Source organism: Mytilus edulis, chromosome 1, assembly GCF_963676685.1.
Source record: "Mytilus edulis chromosome 1, xbMytEdul2.2, whole genome shotgun sequence".
NCBI classification, from domain to species: Eukaryota; Metazoa; Mollusca; class Bivalvia; order Mytilida; family Mytilidae; genus Mytilus; species Mytilus edulis.
Genome location: NC_092344.1, coordinates 112829305 through 112855063, shown reverse-complemented (window position 1 = coordinate 112855063; position 25759 = coordinate 112829305). Strand labels below are relative to the sequence as shown.

The following is a 25759-nucleotide window of genomic DNA, read 5'->3' as shown; positions in this document are numbered from 1 at the left end:
GCTGTTTCTTTCACTTCATTATTTCCGGTCAAGTCAACATGTGCTGATGCAACCGGCTGAAAAGTTATTTTTATCTGGTATTCAACAACAAAGTGCAAGTGAAAAGTTGTCAATTACTTAAATTGTTAATGAAAGTAAGTTTATTTTATTAACACGAAAAAGCTAAAAGTGAAAATAAAAAAAAAATCTAGCAGATTTTGGCGATTTATTATCTTTCAGTTTCTTTTTGGTCAATTTTCCTTAAGGTTCATCATAACCTTTTGGCTAAAATGGCCGTATTTAGTACTATTTACACCCCAAATTTTATTCTGAGTACAGACTAACCTATACACCTGCAACAGTTTTAAGGGATGGCAGGAACTAGATATATAAATTTTAAATGCATTTTGTGTTTCAGAAAATTATAAACTTTTCTAGATTTTGCTATCCATTTTTTTTCGTTCCTGCAGAAGGTGCAAAAATTAACTAAGTAGTGAAAACGATTGAGAAGCTCCCCTCATATAATCAATGTTGTGAGTAGAATTGATTTAAATGGACAATAGACACCTGTAAACAATAGGTGATTTAACAGGTTTAAACTGTGTAACTGAGTGGACTGTATCTCATGAAACTCAGGTGTTTGTTTATTTTGCTATCTTCTGCAGACTGGAAAAAACTGGACATCAAAATCCATGCAAGTTTTTAATTTTCTGAAATGTAGACTTCATATAACTTTTACTTGTCTAGTTCCTGCCATGCCTTAAAACTTTCCTAGATGTACCAGTTTGTCTGTACTCATAGTAAATTTTGAGGTGTAAACACGGCCATATTTTTCAATTCCTTATGATGAACTTAATGTTGACAAAATATATCAAGTTCATTTGATACTATCCATATGGCGGAAAGATCAATTCTTATTTTCAAATTGGTCTTACTTTCACCTTATTTATGCAGTAAAAGAAGCGTGAACGATACCCAAGGCCCGAAAAGGGTCATTCAAAATCATAGATTGAAAATAAACTGACAAAACCAGAGCTAAAAGACAAACAGACAAATAATAGTACATAAGACACAACATAAAAAACTAAAGACTAAGCAACAAAAACCCCACCAAAAACTGGGGGTGATCTCCGGTGCTCGGAAAGGGTAAGCAGATCCTGCTCCACATGTGGCACAAGTCATGCAGTCTGTACCGTTAGCCACTAGTCTGGTGCCCCAGACTAGTAAATATTGATTTGAACTAGTGAACATTTTCAAAATTCTATGAAGTCAAAGGGACAAGTTTTGATAATATGAGGCAGGCATTACCTGTGAATGGGGGCGAAGTCTGTATGATTTTATTTTTTTTAATTCAAACATGTTGATAATAGAAACAGAAACCGTAACGTTTCAGATTTTGGTTCTGTTGTTAAAGAGTTAGTTGTGACATTATTTAAATTATGACGTCATATTCAATGTAAACAAAGAAACGCTTTCATCAGGTAACGTTTTTTCATATCAAACAATTATTAGAATTGAATTGGTATTGAGTTCCAATCCTATATTTTACTAGACTGATAATTTTTTTTTTTTCAAAGTCTCATGCAAACAAGACTGGAAAAGGAAGTAGATTTCTGTGCAAATGCGTGAATTTAAAAAAGTCTGAAAAAAAAGTTAATGATTTTGAGTTCATTAGTACATGTATATCAGAACAGTCTATTATTTGAACTTGGAATTATTTTCAACTATGAAATTTGCTTGATTTCTTGTTATTGAAATTTTTAATAAATTCCATAATTATTCTGTACTGAAATGTTCTGTGCTGCGCACAACACTTTCTATTACAGAGAAAATAGTATATTTTCAATAGAATGTACTGTGCCGCGCACAACACTATCTAACCAAAATACATGGTATGGAAAGTGTTATTAACTGCTCAAAAGATCATAATACAAAATAAACATGGAATTTATAAAAAAATTTAAACACAAGAAATTATACGAATTCCATAATTAAAAATAATTCCAAGTTCAAATAATAGCCTGTTATTGAAAAATTAGGGAAATTTTCACGATTTAAATTTTTTTATTTTTTTTATTGATTTTTGTACCTTAATAGGGGTCTTCGTCCCCATATTAAGTGTCCATACAAGTAGATTAAAATGTTTTTTGTCACAGACTGGTCATGTTGCTCATGTTATTAATAACCCTGTAAAAAGTCTACTTCAGTATGTCACATTCATATCTGATAACATCTGTAAAACGAATATTCCATTACGGTCAACTAACTGATGGCGTCCATAAAATTTAGGAAGGGATGATTTCGAAAATCCCCATTTGGAACTCTTGTTTAATAGCTTCCTTGTGAGCAGCAACCCTCTAACAAAGAAATCCTGATAGGAAGGTATTAGTAACTGAAGAAGGCTAGTTTGCTTCTCCCCATGTTTTTTCCTTAAATTCTTTATTGCTAATGGTGTTTGGTCACTTCTGAATTATGTAAAACAGAAAATGCTTTAATTTTTCTAGCACTAGAGTTAATGGCTCAACAAGTTCCTGAGAAGATTTCATTTCCTCAGGAAGAGGAGAAAGTTCAGGCTTTCTGGAAAGAAATTGATGCATTCAAAACATCACTGAAGCAGTCAAAGGGGAAACCAAAGTAAGTGTTTTAGTATCCAGACTTTTTGCCATTGCAGTATTAACATAACAACATACTATCATCTGTTTGGTGTAATGTCTGGGATATACATTCAAGTTTTTATATAAAAAAAAATATTATAAAAATACCAAACTCCAAGGCAATTCAAAAAGAAAAGTCCCTAAAAACTAGCAAAATAAAACACTATCAATCAACAGAACAAGTGAAAAACAAATACCATATTCTTGACTTTGTACAGGTAGTTCTAAAGAAATTTGTGGGTTAAACTTGGTTTTAATATTGATCTTTCACTAGCTAAAGCCTACATCTAAAACCATTTTAGTGAATTAAAATACACCTTCAACAGGAATGCATTTTTTAGATCATCTTTGAAAGATTATAAAATGTGATCATCTTATTTTTTTAACAGGTATACTTTTTATGATGGACCCCCTTTTGCCACAGGTTTGCCTCATTATGGCCATATTCTAGCAGGTACCATTAAAGATGTAATGACAAGATGGGCCCATCAGAGTGGATATCATGTAGAGAGAAGGTTTGGATGGGATTGCCATGGTCTCCCTGTTGTAAGTAATGCAGGATATTGATCGTATGATAGTTTTAGACACCCCTTTAATTTAGTACTAGTAGGAAAGGTAGATTTTTTTCACTCCAAGGTCAACAGGATCAAACCATAATACATATTATTCTGCTTAAGAAGATGTGTAGGCATGTGACTCAATAGTTAGTATAATGTTGATTAAAAAGAGCAGGGTGCTTTTTCTCTGAGAAAGCACTTACAAAATCAACACAATTCAAGTTTGGTTGGTAGCTTCTGAATTTGTGATAACTGCAGTCAAATAAAAAATGTAATGGTCTTTTAGATAATCTAAATAAAAAAAGGTATAATTTGGGGGGATTTGTAGAGTAAAAAAAATAAACATCTAATAATCAATTATATAAGTTTACTAGGTATATGTTAATATAAATGGCTATGAATTCGTAGCTGTCAAGCTTCTGTATGTTATGTTTTGAAATACCTTCTGTCCTTATTTTAGGAGTATGAAATCGATAAAACATTGGGCATCAAAGGTCCAGAAGATGTGGCTAAGATGGGTATTGAGAACTACAACAATGAATGCCGTAAAATTGTCATGAGATATTCTAAAGATTGGGAGGTATGTATTGTCTGACATCTGTTTTTGTTAAGATAGATATAGAATAGTTCAACACTGAAATGACAAAATCATCATGTGATATTCTAAAGATTTGGAGGTTTGTTATGTCTGACATGGAGTAAAAATAGGTATGTAGAAATTTAACAATTGTCACAATGTTTTCTAAAGAATAGTATGTAAATTATGTCTTATTAATGGGGTGCTGGATTAACGCTTACTTTTATAATTATTAAGCATGAAAATAGACTGGGTGTTTACCGGTTTTTGGTGTGTATAGTGTGCACCCCCTTTGTGGTCCAAGAAACGAGAGAAAAAAAGTTTATTGGTCATATAATACTCCTAGACATTTTCGGAAAAGTTACAGCTCCAAAATCGGCAAACAGGAAGTTTATTGGAAAACAGGAAGTTTTTTAAAATGGACACCAATGTCGGAGAATTCCTTACGGAATACGTAATTAATATGAAATTGAAAGTATTCTAACAAATGAATAAGAATTTTATTAGATTGAGATAAATATTTTAATCCAAATTTAATAAATGGTTTGAGCATCAAGAACAAGATTAAATGTCCAAATTATTGTTCTGATTCAAACAATAAAATAATTACGAATCAGTCTAATAATTATAATTAACGTCATTAGTGCTGTAATAAATTGTTAAAATCTCATTGTTTTTATTTTTTGTTTGATAATTCTAGCTGTTAATCCGGATTAGCAGACCTCAATCAACAGGTCTAATCGATGTCAAAAAAAATCAGTGACAGGTTGACCTTGTTCCTAATTAAATTCGTTTTGGTTATAATTATGGGATTAGCATGTTTTCAATCATAATTTCTTGAATGGTTTAAAACAGTTGTTTAAAAGTTTAAAAGTTACAAACTAAAAACGTATTTTTCCTAATAAATTTTTCATAGAGTAAATCATCACTTTACAATATTAAGTCACATGACTGACCCACATGACTTGCGATCACCTGATCAATACATTAGAAAAAATGGGGGTTTATCTTTTCAAAACGAGTGTGGTTTATTCAATTTTCATACACTTTTCTTCAACTCTCTATGATGAACACATACAAAAACAGTAAGTTATGACAACAAGGAACACAGAGGCTAATTTAATCGACAGCAAAAGCTTTATTGTGTCTTTATTAAGACTTGGCAAATTTCTGGATTGCAAAACAGATGGACAAATTTACACAATAAACGTAACAACAAAGATATAAAATGTATTTTATTTGCATAAAACATGACAAATCAAGAACAATATGATACATATTACAACTATAACATGTAAAACATAAAAACAATCGAGGTTTTAGCAAAAATATTCCGTACTCTTCACTTCACTTGGAAAATTTCTTTGTGGGAGTTTGGACCTGAAAAAAAGACTAAGAAATTGTTTGTAGTCATGTATAACACGCACCCCTCTTACAAGAAACATGACCTAGGGTATAAATGTGCGCGTTATACATACCAAAAGACGGTAGTAAAGGCATCATAACATACATATAGTACACGCATAATTTTAAAGAGTTGGAACATTCAGGTATTGATTTCATTAGTTTTCAATAAGAACATTCTGTTATTTACTTAATGTTAAATGCTATGTTTTTGCAGCATATAGTGACAAGGTTAGGTAGATGGATTGATTTTGAGAATGACTACAAGACCATGTATCCTTGGTTCATGGAAACCATTTGGTGGGTGTTCAAAGAACTATTTAACACTGGTCTAGTTTATAGAGGTTCCAAGGTAAGATAATGATTGTAAATTTGTAATAAAATAAAATTGTCTACTGAACTGTTGCCTTCATGTGATTTATATTTATATTAATTTCCATGGAGAACATTTAACATAGAATTGAGAATGGAAATGGGGAATATGCCAAAGAGATAACAACCCGGCCTAAGAGCAGGAAACAGACAAAGGCCTCCAATGGGTCTTTAAGACAGCAGGAATACCTGCCCCTATATAAAAATGTTATGCATTACTTGAAAAAATAATGGCAAACACGTAAGATTTTAGTAGGAAGATAAATTATAAAAGAATCAGACTTGCATTCAGATGTAATTTTTGACAGATACAAAGTATAAGAAGGACAAAGGCATGTTACCACTGTCATGTAATTATAAATGAACTACTGGTATATGTCTATTACTATGAAATTTGAGTTGATGAAAGTAACATGATAATATATTTCAGGTGATGCCATTTTCTACAGCCTGTAATACACCCTTGTCAAACTTTGAGTCTGGACAGAATTATAAAGATGTTGTAGATCCAGCAGGTAATGATCTCAGGTCTTCAAAGCTAGACATGTTTGAAATATTTTAATGTCATATAAGATAAAGCCTAACCCAAATAATTCAGACGCTCACCCAAATCAATCTCCGCTTCTTTCAAGGGCCTGAATTCCTAACACTCTAAAACCTCTTCATGAATCCTGAATTTTGATTAATGCCCTGTAGTGACCAATCTTTATTCAGTTATTTTTATTTAGCTAATTCTGAATGATTGATTGAAGATTTTTCATTGTCTATGCATTCCATCGTAAATGAAGTAATCATCGATCAGCGAAATATAACGACTGAATTATTTCGGTTAGGTATAGCCAAAAAATTGATTTTTTTAAAATTCTTTGCACATGACAAATTCTTATTGTATCTACTTCATAAAACCTGCTTTACCTTTTATGGCAATTAAAATATAAATAAAGCAAATGGGTATAAAAGAAAATATTGTTTTAGATTGTATTGCAAAAAAAAGTGCCACAAAGTGATTTTTTAAGCCCCACCTAAGTTAGTAGGGGGGTATTATGTTTTATGGTCTGTGCGTCTGTTCGTTCGTCCATTCATCCGTTTGTCCCGCTTTAGGTTAAAGTTTTTGGTCAAGGTAGATTTTGATGAAGTTGAAGTCCAATCAACTTGAAACTTAATACACATGTTCCCTATGAAATGATCTTTCTAATTTTAATGCCAAATTAGATTTTTTACCCCAATGTCATGGCCCACTGAACATGGAAAATGATAGTGCAAGTGGGGCATCCATGTACTTTGGACACATTCTTGTTTGTTTATGAATCTTTTGTAGTATAAGCATCATTTTAATTTCCACTTAGTATAAACAAAAATGATTTTTATTAATATGTATGACTTGACTTGATGTTTTGTGCAGTGTATTTAATAGAATATATTATATTTTGTAGTGATAGTGAGTTTCCCACTTATAAGCAAGCCAGGAGTATCTGCCATTGCTTGGACAACCACACCATGGACACTCCCCAGCAATCTCTCATTATGTGTCAATCCAGATTCAGATTATGTTCAAGTGAAAGGTAACATGTCTTACTTTTTAGTTTCAACATTTTAGGGAACACAAAAATTATGTCATTAGGGAAAGAAAATAAACAATTAAATTTCAAATATTGGTTCCATGAAGAGTCTTCTGTCCAATGAATATGAATATATTTATAAAAAAAAACTGTTTACACATGATTTTGCATGCACACATGGAGAATTATGTATCAAGAGAGAGTATAATAATTTTAGCAATTAACCAATAGTTAGCGTCCTGTCAAAAAAGTACAAATAGATATATTTTGTAGGAAATTGAATTAAAGCATATTTTCGTACACTTAGAAGGAAACAAATTCCTCAACCAGTCCTGATATTCAGTTTAATTTTTAGAATTACATGTATTGATAGATAAAGATTATACATTTATAATAAATTAGATACAAAAAATTAATTGTATTTGTGTCTATAAGTGTGATTTATTTATACTCTTTATATGATTATTTTTTGTTTATAGACAAAGCGACAGGGAAGATGTACATAATGATGGAAGCCAGATTAGAGGCTTTGTTTAAAGCTCCAGAGGAATATACCATCATGGAGAGGTAGAAGACACAATATCTGTCATGCATGTTTCTTATACTGCTTATACATAATACAATGATTTGTTGAAAATTAGACTACATTTTATATTAAAGTTATCTCTAGATAAGAGAAAAAAGTAAAAAAAAACACCCAAAAACAGCCTTAATTAAAAAAATGTTTACAGATACAATATAATGTATACTTATTGACTGGGTATGAGTGGACTAGTAAGTTTGTTGTCCCGAGTAGCAGCTATTGTCCTGAGGCATAGCCGAGGGCAATAGTTGTATCAGAGGGACAATAAACTTACTACCGGTATTCCACGAATATTCAGTAAGTAAGTGTTTTTTATATATCGAAAAAGACAACAGACAATAAATGGCAGTGATAAATCAACTTTCGTAATATTAAAAAGAAGAAACCAAACCAGAACATTTACTTCATAGATATGTTCAAATGCTAAGGCTACGTCGTGCACTGGCGTCAACCCTATACTAGATACAATAGGAAAAACACGATGTCATTACTCCTGCGTTATTTTCAAAATCCTTCAATTAGGTAGCTGCATTTAAAATTCCGCGTAATATAATGACGCTTGCGGTCAAATAGTTTCACCCAGGTCCAATAGTTGGAAATTTTTGACCGGTCCAATAGTTCAAAGCTTGTAATTTGCAAAATAGTGAAAATATTGTGTACTTATGTTATATAGAAAATGATAACTGAGGTATAAGAAATATATTTAGTGAATAGAAAGAAAAGAAACTTGTTATACTTGCATTCAATAAATTAATGAGCTGTTGTGGTTTACACATCTCAGTGAATAATATACATACTATATTTTACAGAATGAAAGGAAAAGCATTGGAAGGCCTGAAGTATGAACCTATTTTCCCTTACTTTAAATATGTAAGTATAAGTTATATTGGTTGATGATTCCGATTTTTATACCCCGCTTTGAAAAAAAGGGGGGGTATACTGTTTTACCTCTGTCTGTCCTTCCGTCAGTCCGTTAGTCTGTCAGTCAGTCCGTCTGTCCCATGAATATTTTCGTCGCATTTATCTCAGGAACTACTTGACAAGGATTTCTAAAATTTGGTTTCAGGGTTTATATAAGTCAGTTATACCGTGTGATGGGTTTTCAGATTCATCACTTGACAACTTTCTGTTTACTGAACACTTGTATCATTTTACACATAATAGCCAAGTTGAAAATTTTCGTCGCATTTTTCTCAGGAACTGCTTGACAAGGAATTCTGAAATTTGGTTTAAGGGTTTATATAAGTCAGTTATATCGTGTAATGCATTTTCAGATTCATCACACGACGGAACACTTGTATCATTTTACACATAATAGCCAAGTTAAAAATTTTCGTCGCATTTTTCTCAGGAACTACTTGACAAGGAATTCTGAAATTTGGTTTATATAAGTCAGTTATACCGTGTGATGCGTTTTCAGATTCATCACTCGACAACTTCCTGTTTACCGAAATATTTCGGCGGGGGTATCATCAGTGAGCAGTAGCTCACAGTTTTACTTGTTATCTTGACTTCTCCACTGATTAAACGTAAACAGAAAAGTAGAATATGTTTTTTTGGACCGCTTTCTAATATATTTCATTTGCAATGTTGTTTTTGAACACTGAACAAATTTTCATTGACCTTATATTCACAAATATTTTGAATTAGTGTATTTTGAATAGTTTGAATTTGTTGAAATTAACTAGGTATGGGTTAGAGAAAATAAAAATAAGATTTAACATGATTTGATATTCACATGTGCTTTATATTATAATTATTTCTAGATGGGAGACAAAATGAATGCCTTCAGGATTTTGAATGATGGCTATGTAACATCTGAGAGTGGCACAGGAATTGTACATCAGGCTCCTTACTTTGGAGAGGTAAGATAAGATCTAAAGCTATAATTACATACCTATCCATACAATAATTATATCCTCATCTAAAAGTAGGGGCTCTATAACAATCACCTTGTCTGTCTGTTCAACTGTTCGTCCATCCAATAGATATATTCATTACACTTTTTTTCTGAACAAGATAAGTTCATATTTGGTCAGACTGATGAGTTGTAACGTTTTTGCGCTTTTCAGATCTGTCAATCACCTGTATTTCCGATATTTTGAATTATAAGTATGTCAATGTTGTTACATATACTGTCCACATTCAATTAAATGAATATTCTGAATTTCTCCTGCTATGAATGATAAATTCTAACACAGAAGTAAGTTTGTAACAAGTTTTACTCTGAAGTAAACATATGATGCCCAGTTTCATTTAGAAAAAAAACAAGAAACTCTTACTTTACAAAAACTGATGTTGTTTGCCTTGCAGTCAAAGTCATTGGTTGACAATTTACTCTAAATTAAAGATAAAATGTCAGTCCTCATTTAGAAAAAAATCTTTATTATTTGTATACGTTAAGAGAAATGTAAACTAGTAATGAAAGTAAATGTTTGATACTTACAGGATGATTACAAAGTGTGTTTAAAATATGGAATCATCACTAGAGACATGCAGATCATTTGTCCTGTGGATGCTAGCGGAAAATTTACAGAGGAAATCACTGATTTCAAGGGTTTACATGTCAAGGTATGTTGATGTACATCTTTTGTTGAATAAGTTGTTTAAAATATTTAATATTAAAAACTAATTTTCTAATTGATAACTCTATAATCAAGGTTGATATGTAATAATATGCATACTATGTTCCTTGCAGATGTGTTCAATTTTCAGTTTATGAGCATCAAATAAGGTAGCATTTCTTTGACAAGATATTTAATTGATACATTAGACTTTTAAATGAAAGAATATTTATTATTATAATTAAAATAGTCATTTGATATTATATTATTTAAAAAATTGTTCATTAAATTTAATGAAATTGAGAATGGAAATGGGGAATGTGTCAAAGAATTAACAACCCGTCCAAAGAGAAGAAAATTGTTTGATTTTACACTAGTAATCTTAAATAATTCTATGAGTTTTACTTTTTTAGGATGCAGACAAACTTATAATGAAAAAACTTAAAGATATTGGTAAATTGGTACACCAAGGACAATGTAAACATAACTATCCTTTCTGCTGGAGGTAGGCACTTAAAAGTGTTTGTTATTGAACTGTCAATGAATTTTTATCTTCTGCACCAAAGTAGGAAGGATACATAAAAAGACTGTCTCAAATTATCTTTTGTCCTTAAGAGTTTTGGCCTGAAAACATCAAAACTCCTATTTTTGGATGTTTTTATGCATTGTAACTTATTTTCTCAATCTGTTCCAGCAAATGTGTTCTTCCTTTGGTGTATTACTTTCATAAAGATTTCTTCAAAAGGGAAACCTCCTGTTCTTCTGTGAGAAACTTATTATTTGTATGTAAAACTTATGGAATTATGGAAGTACAGGATGTCTTTACAAACCTTATACTTTGTAGGTCAGAGACACCACTGATTTACAAGGCAGTTCCCAGCTGGTTTGTACGTGTAGAACAGTGCACAGAACAGCTGTTAGAAAACAATTCAAAGACATACTGGTACACTTTCTTATTTTATTAAAGTATCAACTGTATTTTCATGAAATGCTGTAATTTTTGTTTTATTTAAAGTGAAAGCTGTTATTAACAAGCCTTTAACTTTATGATTTTTATCATTGAGGGTGAATCGTTATTTCTTTTTACAGTGAAGAGGTTTTTATTAATGCTCGAAAAGATAATAACTTCACAATTTATTTGATTACACAATGTATTTTATTATAAGTACATAATGAGAAATTATAGTTTTGTTCTATAAGCTAAATTTTTAACATTAGACAGTGCCTATTTAAACATATCATTATAGGGTACCGGAGTTTGTAAAAGAAAAAAGATTTGCTAACTGGTTGAAAGATGCAAGAGATTGGGCTATTTCCAGAAATAGATATTGGGGAACTCCCATCCCTATCTGGATTAGTGATGATGGAGAAGAGGTTGGTATGACATATTTGTAAACAAAGGCTACATATTCCTCTCTATGCTGATAAGCAATGATAAAGAAATGTTTCTATAATCTATTTCAGTGTGTGAAAACTTTTTTTCGTGGAACTCGCCAAATTGGGGACCAGATTTTTATTTCAACTCGCCAAATTGTAATTCCACTTGCCAGCTTGGGGAGCGTCTTAAATTTTTAACTCTCCATCTCATTCAGACTTTATTGTATGTTTTAAACATTTTAGAAATGGCACCAAAGTTGCTACTGTTACCATAATCAATGCATTTTTCAATATTTATGCTATGAGAAAAACTAATATTGTTCTGCTATGTACACTGTAAAGATTATTTCTCTGACCTTTTCCTTCCTTTCATGTTATTAAAAAGCTGGATTAATAAGCAATGTACAACATAAACATTGTTTTTGTTTACTTTTCATTTAAAAACTGAATTAATAATTAGCATCTTATTTTTCCATTGATGCTGTTCATTTAAATATTCATTATAATTATAATTAAGGAGGGGGAGGACAGGAGGATACCCTTCTCCCTTCTCCCACCCCTCTTCTCCTTTCTCCTACCCCCGTTCTCCTTTCTCCCATCAGAATAAAACATCTCCTTTTGAGATATTTTTTCTTGAAATATTAGAAAAAAATTTAAAAGGAGAGATATTTTATTTTTTCTCCTTTCTCCAACTTTTTCTCCTTTCTCCCAGCCTTCCTCTCCTTTCTCCTACCCCCTTTCTCCCTTCTCCCTCCCCCTTTCTCCTTTCTCCAACCCCCTTTCTCCCTGTCTCCCTTACCCCTGTCCTCCCCCTCATTAAGTTTTTATTTGCAGTTGATATGAAATTTACTCTTGCTTCAATCTTCAAAACATATTTTACATGTAATATCATATGTATCATCTGGGTCCCTGTTTAAACAGACGACAAGGACAACAGTATAGATTTTGCGGGAAAAATGTTTTTGTTATGATCTTTTTGATGGCTTGATTCAAAGTCGCAACTGAAGAGCTACTCACCACAAAGGCGAGTTCTATTGAACCTGGACTCACCAAATACAATTCTTACTTGCATTTGGCGAGTGGAGGCTTCACACACTGTATTTATAAATATTTAGAACAAATTTTATCAGTTTTGAAGACATTTTTGGAAGAAAGATAGTTCAGTAACCTTTAGATACTACTGTAAAATCAGAAATTATTAGGTGCATTTATTATTGCAATTTTGTCATTTTGGACTAAAAACTGCATTTTTAACTTTTGTGATATTGAGAAAAATCCTGTTTAATTCATATAAAAAAAAATCAAAATGCAAGTTTAAATTATTGCGATCTTAACCATGTGGCATTCGAAGTGATAAAAACATCGCAATAATTTCTGAATTTACAATAACTTTTATCTTTGTTTTTGTTGGAAGGCCAGTACTGTATGATTTCTACTGCTGTCCTTTTTATATTTTTAAAACTGCACTTTATTTAGACTGCCTGGTTTTTGATAGAAAAACCTTTGGTTGGTTTATAACTCAATAGCTTTATTAATTTTATAGATTGTTTGTGTTGGATCGATTCAAGAATTGAAAGATTTAACAGGTGTAGAAGTAAAAGATCTTCACAGGGAAACGTAAGTGTGGCTATTTAGTTTGATAAATAATCAAATGCAGATTGAATGGTTAAATCTGAAATTGCATTATGGATTTGATATAAAAACCTTTCAGATATAATATTGATGCTGAAACATTTGCCATGCTAATAGCATCAGAGTTCTAAAAAAAAGCATATATACCGTAATATAAAATAAGTTTTTGTTTATGCAATCTTTAACTGAAATTAAATAATTAGTCTTTTAGGCTAGAATTTGGCAGCTGAAGGAAATTCTTATCATACAAATTTTATTTCAAATACACAAGATATAAGCATTGAAAGTTACAAGCTAAAAAATCCAATTAAAATACCACAAAAATGATGTAAGATCGAGAAGGGGTAGTTTGATTGCCAATGAGACAACTTTTCACCAGTTACCAAATGTCCCTTTTATGGTATAATTTATGCTTGCAATAAACAAAATTTGCTCATTTAAGTGGTTTTACTTTTAAACTTTAACATGTCTTGATCTGTATTTTTAGGGTAGACAAATTAACAATACCTTCCAAGTTAGGTAAAGGAACCTTAAAGAGGACACCTGAAGTGTTTGATTGTTGGTTTGAGAGTGGAAGTATGCCCTACGCACAACAACATTATCCATTTGAACATAAGAAAGACTTTGATGACACTTTCCCAGCTGATTTTATTGCTGAGGGAATTGACCAGACTAGAGGATGGTATGTAGATGGACTATATTGACTATGTAATCTTGTATTTGTAAATAATGGCTGAGCTATAAAGTCATTAAAAAAACCCAACTTGTTTCATTAAGCAACTCCATATCTTAATTATGCATTATACATATTTAACTCTGGAAATCTTGTTTTTATTTTGTGACCGATGTTTGCTATCTAATTGATGTATATCCCACATCTCTTTAAGTTCATGGGAAAATATTTGCTTTCAAATGAACTGAACAAAGTAAATGAGCCTCTGGCCTCTTGTTAGTCTTGTATGATTTTTAATTTTAGTTTCTTGTGTATAATTCGGAGTTTAGTATGACGTCCATTATCACTGTACTAGTATTCATATTTTTAGGGGCCAGCTGAAGGACACCTATGGGTGCGGGAATTCTCGCTACATTGAAGACCCATTGGTGGCCTTCGACTGTTGTCTGCTCTATTGTCGGGTTGTTGTCGCTTTGACACATTCCCCATTTCCTTTCTCAATTTTATGTAAATTAAAGAAGATAAGTAGTAAACATTAATTAGATAACTATCAAAGAACACAATGAAACCATAAAACACTTCTTTTTTGTGTAAAGTTCTCTATGGTTTTTTTTCAGGTTTTACACTTTGTTAGTGTTATCAACTTTGCTGTTTGGAAAACCCCCCTTTAAGAATCTGATTGTGAATGGCCTTGTCCTAGCATCGTATGTATAACAATTGTTCATCTTGTTTATTAATAGATTTTAATTAGACATTTGTGAATATGTGAATAAACATAATCATGTATGGATACCCCATATCCTTTGTTCTTTCTATTCTATTTATTGTAGTAAATATCATTGGAAGAAGTTTGTCAAAATTAGTTAGAAACTTACCACTAGCAGATTTTTATATATGAAAGGCATCGCATTGCACTCAAATTTACAAAAACTAACGTGCCACATTAACAAGGTTTTTATGAAAGAATATGTTACTTTGATATCAGAAAATTTTGAAATAGAGACTTTTCATGTCAATCAAGCTGAGTGATGTCTTTATTTTACTGTGAAAATAAAACTTGTTTTTATAAAATTTATGTACATTCATTGTAGAGATGGACAGAAAATGAGTAAGAGAAAGAAGAATTACCCAGATCCATTGACTGTTGTTAATAAATATGGAGCTGATGCACTTAGGTAGGTGGTTAGATGTACACTAGGATAACAATGGTGCCTTTTTATATTGTTGATAATATATTGAATAATTTCAAAATATACATGAAAATCATTTAAAAAGGACAACATTTTATGGTCAATTTCAGAGATCAAAAACCCATTAACTGATGAAAGAAATTATAAATTAAAGCATATGTCATTGACCTTTAAAAAAAAATTGTTCACATCATTGATGAAAATGTTTTATTTTTATACAATTCAGAAACAAGTTCAAGAGAAGGTCAAGGCATGTAAAACAAACTTTGCTCTGAACAAAAGACATGAACAAAATATAAATTATTATTATTCCAGAATGTATTTATGTAACTCTCCAGCAGTAAGAGCTGATTCCCTCAGATTTAAGGAAGAAGGTGTGGAGAGAGTGCTAAAAGACGTATTCCTACCCTGGTACAATGCCTACAGATTTTTTATGCAGAATGTTGAGAGGCTGGAAAGGGTAAGATTGTAAACTAATGCCATCTGTAGATTCATTATTATTCATTGGATACCAACTTTCGTGGTTTCGAGGATAAAGGTGAATGATGAATTTAAATGTTCTATGAATTACAAATTTTCTATCTGGTTGTATGCAGACTTTGGCAAAACCACAAAAATTACTTTTTCCATGAAAAGGCAAGTTTTCTTGCAACCCACAAAAATTGGTACCAACAAAAATAAATGAATCCACAGTTATTCTTGTTGTTCAAATTTTGTTTTTCACATTAAGTGAAAGCAGACAAATTTGAAAAAAATTATAGTATAATCTATCTTTGAACATTGAATTATAAAACTGCTAAATATGAAATTTGAAAAACAAGGCTAGAATCAATACACATTTTTTCAACTACCACATAGATAAAATTATCCTTACTTGCCATTGTGAAAAATTAGTGTTTTTGTTTTTTTTTATAGGAAGAGGGTATAAAATTTGTGTACAGTGACAGTAAAACAGACAAACCCACAAATGTAATGGACAGATGGATTCTATCATTCACACAGAGTTTGCTGAAGTTTGTCAAGGAGGAAATGGGAGGTAAGTATATTATTCCATCCCACAATTTCTATTATCTCCCTTTATCTAGTATTTCACTTCACCCGAAGCCTTTGGTGTTCTTACCACTAAAAAAAGTGGGGTGTCTGTTTAGCTGTGCTGGATGTATACATTAGCAGCCACCTCAAGTTAATGGAAAAATGCCTTATATAAAGAGAGTACCATGCTCTTTGCACATTTAGTCCAATATACCATCATTTTCCAGTGGCAGTCCAAATTTACCCGACCATTATCCCAAATGGCCTCTATTATGACAAGACCTACCTATTGTATTAATTATTAACTTGTTCTCGGCCTGAATATGCATGAAATATTTGCCACTAGACATTAAGCAACCAACAATCAATCAATCAATCTTTGCACATTTAGAACCTTTACATCAACTTTTTGAGTAGCTTAATTTCTATCTATATAAAATTTACCCTTATTTTCAAGTGGTAGATTAAATTTCAAGCCTTTCAACTCTGTCAACCCCTATTACAGGACATAACATTGATTAAAAATAAAATAGTGTAAAAAGTTATATCCAAAAATATATTTGCGAATATAGATCTTTTTGTAATGAAAGCCAAGTTGTTTAATTGTGTTTATATGATTTAAGCCTACAGACTATACACAGTGATGCCAAAATTGGTGAAGTTTGTAGATAACTTGACAAATTGGTATGTTAGAATGAACAGGAAAAGGTTAAAGGTTAGTATTTGATGAAAACTTACAGAAATTAAAATAAAAAAGAGTAAACCTATATCACACAACTTCCATTTATTAGTAGTAAATTATTTACAAAAAAGATGATTTTTTATTGAAATGTTTTGTTTATTTAGACCATCTTCATAGTCTTACACTTAGCTGAATCTACTTAAGATGTAAATAATTATAGCATAGGGAAAGGGCATTTTACAATCAACTTTTATAATTCAGATATAAATTACTCATTTAAGCTTATTTTGCACTTTGATAGATAGAAAGTATAGGTCTTAAGTGTTACATACCCTTAGAAACATTAGGCAACTGTCTATAATTGAATGTTAATTTTATGTGAGAGAAAGCATAGCCATCAATTGTTACATTGATGTAGAATTTAATATATTATTTTGTAATCTAATTTGTTATTTCAGGGAGATGGTGGAGCTGACGATTGTTACATTGCCTTGGAAACTTTGTTCAGTGTTTTGTTTTCAATGGTCAGAGTTATGGTAGGTTTATGTTTTTTTTATTGAGAGGTTTGTTTTCCTGTCTCGTGAAGTTTTTACTGTATTGTAACAATTTGTAAGAAATGAATTTGCATGAAATATATTGCCTTTAGATATTAAGGTGGTACCTAACACTACAGGGAGATAACTCTGTAAAGTCAGCTTAACGTTTTAATTATGCTGTGTTGTAAAAGGAATATTAAGCTTCTCAATGATCAAAATAGATGTTTGTCAAACTGCTATATAACCAGTGTAATTTTTCTGACAAAACGGTTGGTAAAAACTTTTTGAAATTTTTATATTTTTGTTAAAGGGTAAAAGTTAATACTTTGACAAAATTTTATGAAAATTAAAGGGGCCAAATCAATTTTAGTGAAAGTGTTGGGTATCACCTTAAGCTATAAAATGTTCTTCAGTTATTGTTTAATGAAATATATGAGTATACTTATCTTTACAGAGTCCTTTGATCCCTTTCATCACAGAGCACATGTATCAGAACTTAAAACATTTGCTAGAGTCAGACTCTGCCAAGGATTCTAGAAGTGTTCATTTCTTGATGATCCCATCACCTAGGTAACTATAGCATCATTATTTCAGGTCAAATTTTGTATCTTTAGGGGAAATTAATGTTTCCTTTTGTATAAGGATTAAAAAAATATATAAAATACTGACCCGTTGGAGAGTAAGTAAATCTCAATAAATAAAAACTTATAAAACAGACAGAAAAAATGTTCATATACATTTTAAAATTATTTACTGATGCCAAGATAGTTGTTTTACATGAGAAATATATATATTTTGTTCAATTTAGACAGTTACTATGGATTGTAAAAGCCATGACATGCTAATTTTTTTAGGGAAGCTTTAATTGATGCAAAGATTGAGAGAGCTGTTTCCACCATGCAGTCAGTTATAGAACTTGGTAGAATTGTAAGGGAAAGGAAAACTTTACCTATTAAGGTATGTCTAATTGTATGTAGTAATACATTAAGCATGGTTAATTGAACAGTGATTATTCTCTCAAGTTCGGGTATTTTAGTTTGATATCAAATAAAATACTGAAAAACAATTAATTTTGATACATACCAAGGTTGCAAGCAGAAAATATCTTTGATATCATATTTGACAGTTCATTTCAATTGAATGGAGAAAGCCACAGTGCCTGGATAGAACCACCATTAGTCTGTTAAAAAATAGAAAAACATGATTAATTTGTTTTTAGTTTGAAGATCATGTAACTGGCAAGGCTGCAAGGAAATTGATGAAATTCTATCTTCCATTTGTATTCCTTTTTTATTATTCATTTATAGTACCCCCTGAAAGAGACTGTAGCCATCAGTAGAGACCCAGCTGTAGTGGAAGATGTAAAATCATTAGAAAGATATATTCTTGAGGTAAGATACTATTCTGTTTGTACACCCCCTCCTCCTTAATATCCTAAATATAGTACCATATGACTTATCCTTGAAGAAAATATGTTTGAGAGTAAATATAGTACCATATGACTTATCCTTGAAGAAAATATGTTTGAGAGTAAATATAGTACCATATGACTTATCCTTGAAGAAAATATGTTTGAGAGTAAATATAGTACCATATGACTTATCCTTGAAGAAAATATGTTTGAGAGTAAATATAGTACCATATGACTTATCCTTGGAAGAAAATATTTATAGGACATGAATGTAATGATGGTATCACTAAAATGTGATGGTTTACACACACTACACTTTTAATTCTTTTAATGTGGATTTAGAAGTCAATTTGTATGTTTGAAGCAGTTTTAACTTGATCATCAGCTTTTTAATTACATAATTATATGTTAATTACATATCTATATGTATAAGTGATGACATTGAAAATTATGTATGATACAAAGAATAACTTGTGTTTTAGGAACTAAATGTGAGGAAAGTCACAACAACAACAGACAAATCTAAATATGGTGCTCATATGGAAGCTGATGTAGATTTCAAAGTATTGGGAGCAAGACTGAAAGGAGATGTTAAAAAAGTTGTTGCTGCTGTCAAAAAACTATCTAGTGGCCAATTGGAGGAATTCCAGCAGACAGGTACCATAGTGGTAGAAGGGTATACCCTAGAGGAGGAAGATCTAAAAATAGCCTATAAGTTTGATTCTACTGCAGATGTCACACCTGACCAGTATGAAGCTCATTCTGATAAAAAGGTAGGTATAAATGCACTTATTAATATAAAGTAAGGAATAGGAATTAGGCAGACTTGACATTTTAATTGATTTATTATTACCATCATATCTCACTGCTATTGTACTGTAGTTAAACAATTTAAGACCGTTGTAGCCTTCCATTTTTTTTGTAAGCCTACATTCATAAATGATAATAAAATAATAAGATCTGTTAAACTCTTAATGGGTTTTGGGATCTATTCCTTATTAATTTTGATAGATTTTCAGACATGATAATGAGAGATTCAGTGACATTCTGAAATATGCGTTGGTCCATTATTTTACTTAGTGGGAAAAAAACTGTCAAACTTTCATGGACCACCAATAAAAAAAGATTTCCAGAAATCAATGTGTGTAGAAAATTTTTAAGCCTCTGCCTTTATTGATTTCTTTCATTACCTAGGTGTTAGTATTAATGGATGTATCACCTGACCAAAGTATGTTGGACGAAGGAATTGCTAGGGAAGTTATCAACCGTGTCCAGAAACTTAGAAAGAAGGTATGAACTATTGTAAAAAAAATAAAGAGTAATTGGTGTTTAAAATAGTCAAGGCATTCAACTGGCTGACCTAGTGACCAAATTTATTGTATTTTACGGTATTCAGGATACAACTGGCTCTCTTGTGATAGCTTAAGTTAAGGAACAAACATAATTCTTATCGGAGAGTACTAAATGCACAAAGTATATAAAACACTTTTTAAATTACCAGACATTCGTCTTTTCAGTACTAGAAACTTGTGTCCATTTTTCAATTGTTAGATATTTTTACTGATATTAATTTTCAAGATGCATTTGTATTTGTATAGAAGACTACATTACTGCATATCAGTTACGTCGTATTATGTTTCAGGCTGGACTGGTTCCTTCAGATGACATTACTGTTTTCTACCAGGCAACTGGTAACCTGAAAAACATTATAACCACATTCTTAGATTACATCAAAACAGCCCTGAAGCAGCCATTATCACCTTACCCTGTGGTTGGAAGCATGGAGAAAATCATTGACGAGTCTCAAAAGGTTTGTATCGGCTTATAATTCAGGTTACATCAAATCTTATTGTGTTTAGTTTAGTCAAGTACTGCAACACCTGATAACATTACTGAAGTCACTTCATCATTATTGAACTAAACTTTCATGTGTTGATACGTTATTTCTGGGGTTTTGCCAAAGTCTGCATACAACTATAAAATAGAAAGTTGTATTTTGTTCAAAATTTATATTCATAGTTCACCTGTACCAACAAAACCCACAAAAATTGGTATCCAACGAATAATGATGAATCCACAATATTAAAAAAATATGGTTTCGTTTATAAATGGATCAGATTTCCTGTGAAGAAATGATGATCAGATGGATGGATGTTTATCGTCCAGTAGTCGACATAGTGACAAATAATAAGTGTACACTCTTAAACAATTTGATTGCAATGAACTTTCCCTTTTTCAGGTGAAGACAGACATGTTAGATTTAACTATAGTTAAAGGACATGACGGAAAAGACAGTGGACTGGTTTCCTGTACAGTAACACCTAGACTGGAACCTGCTCCTGTTAAGAATGGTGTTAAACCAGCTTGTAGTTATATCAATGTAGAACTTATTGGGTGTGGTCCTCAAGAAGGGGTATCTGGTAATCAAGGAACCATACTACTGGAGAATCCTAAAGGCTGTATGATCTCCAGTGTAGAGAAGCTCAAAGAACAGGTAAAATGATGATGTCCCTTTGTTCAGTTGGTCTTTTAGATCCATTGAATCGATGAAATGTGCTCAATGATTGAAATTACCTTGACTGTACGTGTACATACACAGTTACAGGGGACGAGGCTAATAGAATATGTTTCATCAATGCAGTCTTTTGGAAGTTAGTTTGTCCAGATTAATATCTATATTGATTCATTGATACAGTTAAGGTTTTTGCAGTGAAGGAATTTTAAAAGAAATCTGAATGTAGAGCTGTAGAAAACCTTTAATTATTTAAAATGGACATGTTAAGATAATCCTGTATTGTACCCGGTATACAAGTTTTTTTTTTGTATAACAGATCACCATAAAATTGAAAAAATTGGTGCTAGTATCTTCATTGAGTCTAAATAACTTACCATTTCTAATGAAATAAAAATTACTTCTAAAAGAGTAAACAAAAAATTACATATTCCTGTTTTCTTTTTCAGATGAAATTATTATTTGGATTAAGAGGAAGACGTATAGACATTTTCACAGACAATTCATTAACAAAAGAACTTTCTGATACTACAAAAGTGTCTAGTTTAAATGGACAGACTATTTATCTTGCTCCTTATACTGGTGAAGTCACAGGACTTTGTGCTCCACCCTCTGTGTTGACTCCATACTGCCATTTTGCAAATGTTAACGATAAACAAATGGGATGTGTGCTGTTGGAAAATCCAAGAGGTCAAAAATTTTCTGTTGAAGAAGTTTATAAACAGGTATGTTAAATAGGAGGATAACTTCACAGATTTTTTGTCAGTGACAATCATGCATTAACTCTTTTTATGATCCTGATTCCAAGGCTTTTTTCTCACTTTTCAGATTTTTTTCAGATTAATTGTGCTTATATAGAACAACTTTTGAAAGATGATAACCCTTGGAATTCCATTGCAGTATTATCTTAATGTCTGATTTTAAAGAAGTTTGTAAGATGTAGAGGTTTTGTTTCTTCACAAAATCTGTTGTAATTCCTCTCTTCAATGTAACACTTGCAAAAGAAATAAGAATTACATTAATGGACATATCACTTTATACAGAATAATTGGTTTTAAAATCTTTATTGCAATTATAGTAAATTGAGATGATTGTGATTTTAGATATGGTAAATAACTTTGAATATTATTTTCAATCTATCATCATATATTCCTTGAAATAGCTTCACTCAAACAAAGTGAGAAAAAAGTACATTAATCTTTTTTTAAGACTATAATTATTTTGATCTTTTGTAGGTGCAAAAATTGTACAATAAAGATGGAATAAAACTCAGTCAGTCATCAGACAAGAAGAAACCTCTGTCGTCTGCTTCAGTAAAAGATGTCTTTGAGCTTCATTCAACAACATTATATCTATCTTGATGAATGTTTTGTTAGGACATTGCTGAATGGCACACAGATCTTATTTATGAAGCACTATTCAAAAATATATATAAATCCCAAAGTGTTAGTGTTTTGTTTGTCCGACATGATTTTGATGTTAATTTATTTGAATTAGTTCTTGGAAATAAGCCAAGTTGGAAATTCATAAATAATTTTACATGTAAAGATTTTTATCTGTATCGATTATTACTGTTCCTATTGTATTAATTGGAAATCTCTATGGAAAAAAAGTTACTACTTATTACAAACTTTCATTATTAGGAGTTATCATAATGATAATTAAAGACATATACATTTTTAACAATCTCTTATATTTATTATTAATCAAAATAATTCATCATTAGCGGGAAATTTGTACATGTGCAAATTTTGTTAATTTTATTTTTCCTGAAATAGGGAGTGAAAACAATAGGAAACTTCTGAGATTGTCTGTTCCTCTGTTCTAATCTCATTTCACACATCAGTCACATGATTATGGTTGGCATGAGCAAGTTATCTGCATGAAATATCAACTTACATGACCATAGGTTTTTAGCAAGGTGAGGGGGCAAAATAGTAAGGTGGTGGAATAATTAATCTTAAAATCCTTCCATTGAAAAAAATGGGATGATGCATAGAAACACGCTATGTGATATGGCTTTTTATTTAGCTCCAAGATGAAACAGCCAGTATCTTGAATCTCCCATATTATTTGTAGTGTTTAGTGATGACCATATTTGATCTTGCACATACTTTTGTGGTGCCAGGCCTTTCTCTGTTTGTTTCTATTTGCAATGATTGCTTAACTGCTAATTATTCTAGAGTGGTATTTCTTCAAAATTATTGATACTAAAAATAAGAATTAATGTTTAAATTAGATTATTGATATGGAAAATTAATTATACAAATTAAGTGCTAATTTAATTTAATATATTTATGTTTATTATTTACATGCTGAAAATACATATACGTAAAAATGAACACTAATTTTAATGATATAATGCAGTAACACGTCCATTAGATTGTCATTACTAAAAATTTAAATACAAAGTTCATGATAGCTGCACTATTTTATCTATTTCTTTTTAATTCACAATCATACTAAAAACAATTAAAATTTAACTTTACATGTAATTGTTTCCTTTATATATAGTCTGATATAGAATGAAGATATAATTTCAATAAAATAATTTGAAAAAAAGATTTCATGTTTTTAACCCAAACAAGAGGTTACTGGTATAAGTTGGTGCAAGATAATTCCATCCTTTAGTTATTGTTTATGTTCATTTTGTATCATTTAAAACATATCTGAAACTAGAGATTATTGTTTTAAACTTGGTTGTTATACATGTACTAGTAATGCTTATAATGAAAATTTCATTAAAAATTGCAAAACAAAAATACCATTGTGGACTTCTGTTTGTGATGCTTGAAGTAAATTGCGAGTCATAAATCTTTTCTACTGCTAGTTATGTTGACATGAAGTTCCTATACCATTCAACATTTAGCTTAAGGAAGATTAAATTATTCATCTTTCAGGCTTAAGCAACTTTGTTTTGTTAAACAATAAGCTTCCGCATTACTATAATGCCCTTGCATGAGATCTGTATATAGACTTGATTTTAAAGGGATGTGCACCTTGCACAAAAACTGCTTTAAAAGAGATGGGAGAAAATCAACTGAAGTCAACACAACATAGGTTTGTTTTATATTCACCATCAGGAATTGGTTGACAGATGCAATGTGTCTTGCATCTACTTATACCGGTAATTAACATGTTTTGGCAGAAAAGGTTCTTACCAATATGATAAAAGTTATCTGATCTGTAGTTTTGATAATTTTGTCCTGTTCTCCTTATTGTGAGATTTTGACTCCAGTGTTAATTCACATAGAGAGTGATGCATGCACAGCAGAAGAAGCTTACCCTGTTTATTCACCATTTCTCCCTCCTTCTAGAGTTTACACTTTTCATGTTTATAGTTTATCACCTCATTGTATATCCTCTGAACAGATTTATTTGATTTGAACATAGGTAAACTGATGTTGTCCAAATATAGCAAAGTGTCAACTTTGACCTGGTTTATTCTGCAAGGGCTTATTTGACGTTTATGGTGTAAATCAGTATGTCCCATCCAGTTGCATATGAAAAAGGGTCTAAATACCATTCCTTTGTATTTGACAGTTGAAGGTAATTAATCCTATATATCCTTGCAGAAAAAAATTTCTGGGTCATAGACATCTTGGGAGTTTCAAAGCACCATTATTTTTTCATTTGGTGTTTCTATAGAATATTTGGGAAACTTGTACACAGGTAAAAAAGAGATGAAAATTTAATTGGTTTACTTCCAGTGATGGTTGTTATGCCCCAAATACACCAGAAGAGCAGCATTATAATTTCTGGTCTGTGCGTCATTAGTCGTTTGTTCATCTGTCCTTTTTTACTCAAATTTCACCATCCACTGAACATAGAAAATGATAGTACGAGTGGGACATCTGTGTACTATGGATACATTCTTGTTTTCTTATATGTAATGAAATGTTATTTGAAGTTTTGTTTATAGTACTGCACAGGATAAAACTTAACTCATGCCAAGTGTTTCCTTTTTTGAAACAAAGATAAAAAAAATCAAGTCAAAAGTGCAAATTTAACAAAGACAAATATGGTAAAAACAATGGTGATATTAACCTTAACTGTTTTTGATGTTTAAATGATCAATGTATAGTATTTGTGATTAGGTCCATTTGACAAGCAGTAGGTCAGCTATAATTGGTGTATGGAATGCTTGTCCAGTGTTCGTCTTGCAGAGTCATCTTGAATATGACCTCATTCTCATTGTTCATTGGTCAACATTCTGCTCTTTGGTCAGATTGTCTCTTTGACGCATTCCCCGTTGCCATTCTCAATTTTATTCATCTGCCATTGACTTAATTTAAAAGGTTAATTGTTCCATATTTTTGAGTTTTCGTGACATGTCTGTTTCTCAAATATGTTATTTAAGTATAAGGTCAACTTTTTTTGTGAATAGGAATATTGTTGTGTGTTTCATGATTTTCATCTGACCGTGACCCCATTTTCTTGGTTCATAGGTCAATATTGCATATTC

At 31.2% G+C, this 25759-nt stretch overlaps 1 protein-coding gene across 2 annotated transcripts; it reads left to right on the top strand.

Moving 5' to 3' along the window:
• LOC139500125 (isoleucine--tRNA ligase, cytoplasmic-like) lies at nucleotides 1-22860 on the top strand. Of its 2 annotated transcripts, none has more exons than XM_071288864.1 (31): nucleotides 1-134; nucleotides 2484-2613; nucleotides 3023-3179; nucleotides 3651-3770; nucleotides 5389-5523; nucleotides 5974-6058; nucleotides 6977-7105; nucleotides 7582-7669; nucleotides 8495-8555; nucleotides 9452-9550; nucleotides 10134-10256; nucleotides 10663-10754; nucleotides 11094-11192; nucleotides 11497-11623; nucleotides 13170-13243; nucleotides 13746-13940; nucleotides 14549-14635; nucleotides 15023-15106; nucleotides 15437-15581; nucleotides 16037-16157; nucleotides 16777-16868; nucleotides 17294-17371; nucleotides 17826-17941; nucleotides 18226-18328; nucleotides 18679-18762; nucleotides 19265-19555; nucleotides 19977-20072; nucleotides 20425-20592; nucleotides 21022-21276; nucleotides 21744-22019; nucleotides 22530-22860. In XM_071288864.1, the coding sequence occupies exons 2-31, from the start codon at nucleotides 2495-2497 to the stop codon at nucleotides 22653-22655; spliced, it is 3825 nt and encodes a 1274-aa protein (XP_071144965.1). In that variant the 5' UTR covers nucleotides 1-134; nucleotides 2484-2494; the 3' UTR covers nucleotides 22656-22860. The 2 variants fall into 2 exon arrangements, with proteins under 2 accessions (XP_071144965.1, XP_071144972.1); XM_071288871.1 differs by having other exon boundaries at nucleotides 14-105.
• The last annotated feature ends 2899 nt before the right edge of the window (nucleotides 22861-25759 follow it).

Bases quoted from the DNA above. Each gene is read 5' to 3' on its own strand.
- LOC139500125 (XM_071288864.1), top strand. From the start codon at position 2,495: ATGGCTCAACAAGTTCCTGAGAAGATTTCATTTCCTCAGGAAGAGGAG. The intron at 2,614-3,022 runs GTAAGTGTTTTA...TTTTTTTAACAG, and splicing joins CAGTCAAAGGGGAAACCAAA to GTATACTTTTTATGATGGAC. The intron at 13,941-14,548 runs GTATGTAGATGG...GTTTTTTTTCAG, and splicing joins ATTGACCAGACTAGAGGATG to GTTTTACACTTTGTTAGTGT.